The sequence below is a fragment of the Tamandua tetradactyla genome, chromosome 13 (assembly GCF_023851605.1).
Source record: "Tamandua tetradactyla isolate mTamTet1 chromosome 13, mTamTet1.pri, whole genome shotgun sequence".
NCBI classification, from domain to species: Eukaryota; Metazoa; Chordata; class Mammalia; order Pilosa; family Myrmecophagidae; genus Tamandua; species Tamandua tetradactyla.
In genome coordinates this window covers 79,867,737-79,876,387 of record NC_135339.1, presented here as the reverse complement: position 1 = coordinate 79,876,387, position 8,651 = coordinate 79,867,737, and the positions used below count along the sequence as shown (strand labels likewise).

Genomic DNA, 8,651 nt, shown 5'->3' with positions numbered 1-8,651 from the left:
AAACACTGCGAGATGCAAAATTAAAAAGTCCTGTGCCTGGGTAATTTGTTTGTTTGTTTTAATCATCATTATTATCACCATTTTTAGAAAGTGGACTGCGATAAACGGAATACCTGCCAATCATCATGTCTCGCTGGTTTGGCGTTTGACTGACAGTTTCCCCTGTCAGAGCGCGTTCGGCTTTGCCACATTTTGAACCTCGTTCTTGCTCGTTCTCTCTCGCTCGCTCTCTCTCGCTCGCACTCGCTCTCTCGCTCTCTCTCCCTCTCACTCACTCAGCTGCCTCATTAGACGAGGGCCGCATGCTGATGGAGGAGCCTCGGTCCTCTGCCACCTGGGCGCGGACTCGAATTGGGACCACGCGCCTTCGCTGCCCAAAGTCTGCGCCGCGCGCCGCTGCTCCCTCTGACTCCCTCTCCCTCTCTCCATGAATGTGTGTGTGCGATTTGTTCAATTTTGTTTTGTAGGATTTTTTCTTCTTCCCCTCTTCTCCCTGCCTCTGTTTTGCTCCGTCTTGTCCGTTTCTGTGGGGTTCTGTTTGTGTTTTTAATCGTCTGAGGTCACGTCTATTTCCTCGGGACTGGCCTGCTTGGTGGCGATTCTCCACCGGTTAATGTGGTGCGTCCCTTTTTTCTTTTGTTGCGAATCCGAGCCTTCTTCCTCCAACTTCTGCCTTTTGAACTTCGTCCTTCGGTTCTGAAACCATACTTTTACCTGCCGGCGAGAAGCAGATGGGGCCCGTTAGTTTCTTCGTAGCTCCCTCTCACCAAGCACCTGACCCTACACCAACCCAGTCCTGGGTACGGTACAGCGAAGGCTGGGTGTTCTAAGGGCCTGCCTCCTCCTGGGCTCCCCCTCGGAGAGCAGGGCCCCTAGTGCCTGGGGAGTGCGAAATCCAGCTTCTGGCCTTTTAAGCCCTCCGGCGGCTCGTGTCCCAGGGCGCTTTGCCCGGAGAGCACAACACCCCTTCCCTGCCTTGCCCTGTGCGGTGCGCCCACATCTGGCTCAGAGCAAAGGCCTTGCAAAGTATATGGGAAACCCCTATAAAAATACTAAGGAAAAAAAAATAAGAGGAAACGTTTCTTAACTCCCTCCAGCAAGCAAGTGCAGGAAAGACTTCATGCGGCCGCTGCAGCTTCCCGCGAGGCCCAATGTGCTTTCTATTTTCTTCCGGCTTGGGTGGCATTGCCTAAATATAGCGCCTCCTCTGCAAGGCTCCGACTGGGTCTACAAGTCCCAGGCCCTGGCACCCCGATTTTGCCTGAGCTGTGCCCTCCTTGCCTGAGACTTTTTTTAAACATGTGCAGGCCCCAGGAATCGAACCCGGGTCTCTGGCTGGCAAGCAAGAACTCTGCCTGCTGAGCCACCTGGCCTGCCCTTGCCTGCTGAGCCACCTGGCCTGCCCTTGCCCGAGAGTTGTAGGTGATCAGAGCCGGTGGTGGCAGGGGGTGGGGTGAGAAAGTGAGTGGGGAGGGTGAGGGGCACAGGCCTCAGGACCAACCCAGCTATACCTTTCCAGCCAGAAAGAGGGGATTAAAAGTGAAAGCTTCTGGAAGATCGTGGCGGGGGTGGGGGGGAGAGCAAGGGAGAAACTTAGAAAGAAGAGGGGAGAAAAAAGAGGGAACTCCCTCTTCACTTCTGCTAACTAGTGCCGGGACAGCCCAGGCTAAGTTTGGAGCCTGGTCACATCACTTCCCACCAAGGCCAGCGGGAGCCTGGCCTCCCCAGAGCGGCTCCTAGAGGTCTGGGGAGCAATGAAGCAGGAGTCACTGCCATCCCGGTGGAAGTCGTGTGATGAGTGTCCCGTTCAAGGGTCCATTCAGCAATACTGTTCGAGCTTCCTAGCAGTGGGGTATGAGTGGAAGCGACTATGGTGACAGCAGCACCCCAGGCCAGGCGGGAGCCCTTGAGGTCGTTTGTATTCCCTCCTTTGAGAGGGCTGGCCTGGGACTGCGCTCTGCTCTCCCCTCCTGCTCCAGTCCCCCAAAGTGCCCCAAGAAAAAGCCGAAGGGGAACAAGGCTGAGCTTAATTTGCTTTGAGTTTGCTAATTGAAGGGGAGGACGGTTCATTTCTCCCCGGCGCTCGCCCAAGGCGCGCGTCGGTGCGCTCGAGGCTTGACACGCACACAAAGACTCCAGGCAGCGTGGGCAGCCAGGCGGACAAAGACCACCGCCGCCTCGGCTGTCCGGGAGAAATCAGCGGGGCCGCGTCTTGTGCCCGGCGGTGCACAGACCCGCGAACCCCTCCTCGGTTTTGTCCGGGGTGGGGAGGGGACGTTTTAAGACAAAAGCCTCGACCTCTTTACGCCTCCCGGAAAAAGCATCACAACTTAATCTGCCCGAAAACGTTACTGTTTACGAGGAACTCTGACCCCGCCCTGCGGCTCCGCGTACAGTAGCGCCTACTGTAGCCCTGCGCCCGGTCCCCGATCAGCCGCAGCCCGGGGCCAGGCCCGCCTCCGGACCCCGCTGCGCAAGAAAGGCCTTTCCCCCCACCCCCACCCCCGAGGCAGCCCCTCTCTGCAACCTCCCAGCGGTGTTTCTCTAACTTAAGGGCGCGTACAGGACGCCTGGCCTCTGCCTTCGGACTCTCCGATCCCCTTAAAGGAAGTAACTGGAGCGGTCGGTGGGAGCCGCGGGCCTGCGGTCTCTCAGAGCTGGCTTTTAACTCACTCTCTGTCCTCTCTATACTCGCGCCCCCACCCCACCCCGCCCTGCTCCGCCTCCGAACACCCAGACACCCCGCAGCACTCTTTCTCTTCCTGGACCCCAGCCGGGCAAAATTCTACCCCAAAGTCTCCCAAGCAGTGCAGTAGTGTCTTAGCCAGGAGACTCAGGGAATGCCCAGCTGGACAGAGGGAGCCACTCAGCTCCTTCCTGGGAGTCTGCGGTGGGTTCTCGCTCCCTTTCTAGAGCCCAACGAAGCCCCGCACCTGGAAACTTACGAATCTTCGCCCTGGGCTTGGAACCAGCTCCCAGGCCCTTTACCAAAAGCCCTACCGGAGTTGCGCGCTGATGGAAGTAGTGGGAGCCGGCTGTGTGGGCCCGGAGATTTGGGGTGGGGGTTTCCCGTCTGGATGCCGTTGCCGTGCCCCGGCCCCGCTCACCTGAGTTTCGGTGAGGCTGAGACTGTGCGCCAGCTGCTTCCTCTCCGCGCCCACCACGTAGTGGTTCTTCTCGAAGGCGTGTTCCAACCTCAAAAGCTGGGACGGGGAGAAGGCTGTTCTGATCCGCTTCGGTTTTCGGGCCAGGGCATTGTGCAAAAGGAAGCTCTCAGGGCTTGTATCGTTCCCTGCAGGGGACACAGAAGTCCCGTTAGCGGGCAATGTCCCGGCTAGGGCCGCGCGTTTCTCCCGAGCCGGGCTGCCCAGAAGTCGCGCTCCTGGGGTCTCTGCGCTAACGGGTGGTGCACGGCCCGTGGGGGCCCGTGGGGTAGCCTCCCGAGGCTCGTGAAGGCGATGTAGGGTCAGCTGCCCGTCCCAGACGAAGAGACTCCACCTGTGCAGTCCCCACCCAGCAGCTGCCCCGCGAGGCTTGTCCCCAGGCCCCTGACCTCTGCGGGCTCAGCAGCCGCCCTGGCGCCGCGGGCCTCGCGGGTTCTACTCACGGCGCCCGGAGCAGGGGAGGAGGTGGCAGGGCCCGGCCCAGGGATCGGCGCCCACGACCCGAAGAAACAGCTTTCCTTCCTTGCTAACCTCTCGAGGAGCTTTGATATTGGGGTGGAGAGGCGCCCAGGCAGCTAACCAGAATTTACCCGGGGACTTATTTTTTAAATTATGTTGTTTCCGCTTCTGAAAAGTACAGATGCCCGGCAGGTTGTTGTGTCCAGCCGGGGCCGGAAATCTTACCGGCTGATGCTCCCGGCTTCTGCCGCCGCCACCTCAAGAGGACCCGGCTCCCCGGCTCCAGAGAACTAGGAACCAGTCGCAAGGCGAGGGATAAAAACCCAGGGATACCCGAGAGCTGCGAGCCCCTGCTCAGAGTGTGGCGACCCCCAGAAGATCCCGGCCTGGTGGGGGCCAAGAGCGTGGCTGGCAGAGAAAGAGAGGAGAGCCCTAAACTTTGCCAGCATAGCCAGAGTTCTTAGGGTAGGAAATCGAATCACCAAAAACCCAAACAAAGAAAAACAAATCCACAGTCCAGGTGAGAATGGAAGCGAATCCCGTCCAGGAACCAAGGGGGGGAAATTTTTTGCTTCATTTTATTTTAATTACAGGGGTGGCATCTACTCGATGCTAGGCTCGGGCAGAAAGGCAAAGGGTTAATGAATGGGCAAGCCTCTGAGTATTGATCGGCTGCCGGCCGAGGTGGGTCTTTAGCCGGCTCGGATCGCTAAGCTTATTACTCTCCCTTTTTTCTGGAGTTTTAGCTGTCCTCCCACGGAGGAAGAAAAAACAAATTAATTTTTTTTAAAGCGCAAGGAACAAAAATACGCAAACAGACCTTCCCCTCCCAGCCCGTGTCCCAACCCGGTTCGTTTATTTTAAAAGAAAGAAAAACAAAAACCAGACGGAGCCTGCCTTCCCGCCGTGGCCGCTCGGCGTCCCAATGAAGCAGGTCGCAGCCACAGCACAGAGCTCCAGCGGGGGAGATTTCTACCCCGACAGGTTGCCGCCCCTCTCCGGGACTCCAAAACGCAGGGAAAAAACCAAAACCCCAGACTTTGCTCCAGGGGAGTGAGTCTCCCCTTGCCGCGGGAAGAGGAGGTCGGAGACCGAGAAGCCGCGGGGCTGGGCTGGAGGGATGCGGAGTGGGAGCAGAACAGAGTCGAACGAAGTCGAAGGTGGACCTGGAGGCCAGGCCCTGTGCGCGCCCCCTTGGTGCCGGGGCCGCGGGGGACATGCCAAGGGAACGCCGAGCCTGAGGGTCCCCGGGGGCTCCCAGCTCCTCGGTGGGCACTGGGAGCAGACTGACCTGCCAGCCCGGGCTCGAATACACGCGGGGACTTCTCCCTCTGCGTCTCTTCTTAAGGGTCAAGCGGCCAGCAGGCCAGCTCCCCAAACCGGCCAGTAGAAGGGGGTAAGACTGGGGCCAACACCATGCCAAGTCCCTAACCGCCGGGCCTCCTATCGCGCTGCACATGGGCGCGCGAGCCGCAGAAACTTCCCTCCAAACCTTGCTAGGCGTCCATCCCGAGCAGGCAGGGGACACTGCGGGGTGCGGCGGGATGCCGCGCGCTGTGGCCCCGCGACGTGGCACGTACCTTGGAAGCGGTGGCCCAGATATCGGTAGCGGTGGATAAGCCAGGGGTAGAAAGTGGACGGGTCCCGCTGCTGCGAGGCGAAGAGGGGGTGTGGCGAGTGCGAAGAGGGCAGGGGGTGGGCGGCCAGGGCGTGCGGCGGCGGCACCGGGTGCACCGGCACGGCGGGGTTGGGCGGATGCGAGACCGCCTCGGCGAACACCAAGTCCGGGTTGGAGTAGACGCCCCTGCCCGCTGCGGCGGCGGCGGCGGCCGAGTGGAAGCCGTTGAGGAACGGGTTTATGGGGCTGGAGTTGGCGTAGCTGAGTGCCGCGGGGCGGATGGGGTCCTCGGAGCGCGAGGCGGGCAGGGGACTGTCCTTAGCCACCAGCGACTCGATGGTGAAGCAGCGCTTGGGCGCCGGCTGGAACATGCTGCGCCGAGGAGCGGGCGCCCGGGGCTCCCGGCTCCTGGCGACCCCGGCGCGCTGCCTCCGCTGCCCGCTGCTCGCGGCGAGGAGAGAGGAGAATTGGGGGCTTGTTTGTTTGGGGTGGGGGGAAGGGAGGGAAGGAAGAAGGGAAAGGAAAGGAAAAAGGAAAGGAGGGGGGGAGGGGGAGGAAGAGGCAACGCCGAGGATCCCGAGAATCTTGCACCAAACGCGCCCGACCTGAAGAGAGGGGGGAAAAATCCTTCCAGAAGAATTTGCAGGCGTGGATTGGGGTATTTTTTTTTTTTTTGGTGGGGTGGGGGGGCCGAGATGGCGTGGGGGAATCGGAGTTAGAGGCAGGGAGGAGAGGGGGGGAAAGTTTCTCGGGGGAGGCCAAAAAAGTTTTCTCTCCTCTGCAAAAGGCGGGCAGGGCGCCCTAAGTCCAAGGACAATCCATGGAAGTGTTCGCTTCTTCACAAGTTGTGCAAACGATTTGTTAGTTCATGAGCCTAATTAGTGCGGGGATCACATAAACAGCTTCCTCCGAAGCCTGGTAAATGGCTTGATGATTGGTCGCTATTACTCGCCCTGAGGTGGAAGGGGGGAGACTCTTTAAAGTGCGTCAGAGGGAGGCGAGCGCCCGGGAACCCGGAAGCCTGGATCCCGGCCGAGAGTGGAATGGAGTCGACGCCGCTGCCTGGGCCGTACCTCCCACCGCCCGCCAGGCCGCCCGGCCTCGCCGCGCCTTCGTCCGGTGCTCCTAGCTCACTCGCTCCGGCGGCGCCCGCTGCGGCTTCTCCTCCTCCTCTTTCACCTCCTCCACTTCCTCCGGCTTCTCCTCCTCCTCCTCCTCTTCCTTCTTCTTCTCCTCCTCCTTTCTTCCTCCTCCTCTTTCCCCACCTCCTCTCCCTCAGCCACCGCCTCCTCCTCCTCCACCACCACTCCCTCCGGGGCACCCGGGTCCCTGCAGAGTCCCCGGCCGCCGCCGCCTTCGCTGCAGCCCCCTGGATCCCGAGCCTGCTGCGCCCGGCCTGGTAGGACAAACAGACAGACACGCAGATTCCTCGCGCCTAGCGCTCCGCCGCCGCTGCCGCCCGCAGCCCAGCGCCTGCGGAGCTAGGATGGCCTTAGGAGCTCTGCGAGGGTAAGCGGGTGGGGGCTGGCTGGGGTAAGGTCTAAAGAAGCCGTTCTCTTACACCAGTCCCCACCCCCAGCAAAACTCCTCGCGGTTTCCTGGGCGAGGAGGGAGCCGAGGGGTGGGGGGGTTCCCCTCCCACTCCTCCAACCACGCGTAGCCTCGAGTTCAGGGTCCACGCGTTCGCGATCCTTGACCCTGCTCATTCGTTTGCAAGTTGAGACTCCGTGGCCGTGGGCTCCCAACTCGTACCCATTCTCGCTTTTCCTCTCTGGGGGAGGGCTCACATCCTCTCCCAAACAGTTCCTTCTGGAATATCTGGGACTGAGGGTCCAAGGTCAGAGGACACGCTGATATGGTGCTGCCGTTACTGTTCTGCCGTCGTTATTTTTGTTGGTGGTGATTGTCACTGTTACTATTATTGCTGCGGCAGTTATTACTATTATTTCTATTATTATCTGCCATCTGTCGTCCCAGGAGCTGGTTGCTGTGCAAACCTAAGGTTCGCAACTAGGGACTGCGGATCGCATCTCCGGTCCCAATCGGTGTCCGCATTTTCGAGCTCGCCTTCGGTTTGGGGATGATTTTAGGGCCGAGTTCCCTCGTCCCCATTGGCTCGCGCGGCGGCATAATTATGATCACATCCCCCAGGCTGCTGGCGCTGCTCTCTGTTTATTGGTGGTTAAGGATCTATTATCTATTCATCAACCTCCTCTTTTTTCTTTTTTTTTTTTCCTTTTTGCCAATTACATTCTTCTAAAGTGAAGTACCAGCAGGTATTTTGCACGTTTACAATTAATGATTTTAGAAAAATCTGGCGTCTTTTAAGTCTATTACTCTGAGACCCATGTCATTTCTCTTAAGGACTCAGAAATGCCTGTGTTTGGTGACTAGGTTGCCGTGAGACCCGGGAGAAGTCCAACGGGAGGGGGGAGAAGAGCGAAGTCGCCAAGGGGAAGCTGCAACGCCACAAGATATATCAGCTGGAGGTCCTGTGTCTTAAGATGCGCTCCTGCGCCTCTCCAGCTACCTCCGCAGCCTGAGTCCCTCCTTCTCCTCTCCTGATTTCAGCTGCTATGTATTTACATTTGTGTCGATGTCTCGCCATCTTTATTCTGGGTATAATGTTGTATTTGGGGGGTGGGAGGTGGGGTGCAGTCCAATAACCCCTTTAAGAAAATCCTCCAGGCAAGAGAGGAGTTGAGAGCGGTATTTTCTGAGGCATCCGCCGGCAGGGACAGACTAGTGGAGGCTATCTGGAAGCATCGTGCTGCACCCCACTGCCCACCCTTCCCGGGGTGTGTGTGTGAGAGAGAAAGAGAGAGAGCGCACACACACGCACAAGACAGGTGTGGGCCTCAGCCTTGCTCTCGCTCCCCTGACTCAGGCTGCCGCGATGCGAGATCCAGGCAGGGGTCGTGGCCATGTTTTCACCTTTTGCCCCTCTCCTCTCTCGGCCCCCCAACCCCCGCGGCCTTGCTCTGCCCGCTGCCTTTTCCCTAGGCCCGAGCACTGTGGGCGTTGGATCCAGCCCCGTGGGGTAAAGGGTGTGCATTCAAAGGCTCACCTTTCTCCGGTGGGAACATCGACCCCAATTTTTGTCACCAGCGCAGAAATCCCTTCCTGAATTAGGCTCTGAGGGCAAAGGCCCCGCCATGCGCAGGCCACTGGGGGAGCGTGAGGCCACCGCGAGGTGGACATCTTTTGACTGCCCGCAGCCAGCGAACCCCTGGTGGAACTGGGAGTCAGACCTCCGGTTTCCGAAGCTAGAGAGAAACACGGAACGTAGGCGGGCTGTGGATCCCGGATCCTGGGACGAGAGGGAGAGGGCTCCAAGAGGCCAAACCCGACCTGAGCCTCCGGGGGCCAAAGTGCGGGCGCTAAAAGCCGGCTGACAGGCGGGCGGCGAA

The 8,651-nt window shown here is 59.6% G+C and overlaps 1 protein-coding gene across 2 annotated transcripts; it reads right to left on the bottom strand.

Annotated features, from left to right (window-relative positions):
- Positions 1-431: 431 nt before the first annotated feature.
- On the bottom strand, positions 432-5,612 carry EMX2 (empty spiracles homeobox 2). Of its 2 annotated transcripts, XM_077124427.1 has the most exons (3): positions 5,204-5,612; positions 3,108-3,292; positions 432-714 (listed from the first exon to the last, which is right to left on the bottom strand). In XM_077124427.1, exons 1-3 carry the CDS (start codon positions 5,610-5,612, stop codon positions 547-549), a joined length of 762 nt encoding a protein of 253 aa, XP_076980542.1. In that variant the 3' UTR covers positions 432-546. The 2 variants fall into 2 exon arrangements, with proteins under 2 accessions (XP_076980542.1, XP_076980543.1); XM_077124428.1 differs by lacking the exon at positions 3,108-3,292 and having other exon boundaries at positions 501-714.
- Between the last annotated feature and the right edge of the window lie 3,039 nt (positions 5,613-8,651).

What these genes read in the sequence shown, in the direction of transcription:
- EMX2 (XM_077124427.1), bottom strand. Translation starts at nt 5,612, where the DNA reads ATGTTCCAGCCGGCGCCCAAGCGCTGCTTCACCATCGAGTCGCTGGTG. An exon ending in TCTGGGCCACCGCTTCCAAG is followed by an intron (nt 3,293 to 5,203) that starts GTACGTGCCACG and finishes TGTCCCCTGCAG; the next exon opens with GGAACGATACAAGCCCTGAG. An exon ending in TCAGCCTCACCGAAACTCAG is followed by an intron (nt 715 to 3,107) that starts GTGAGCGGGGCC and finishes TCTCGCCGGCAG; the next exon opens with GTAAAAGTATGGTTTCAGAA.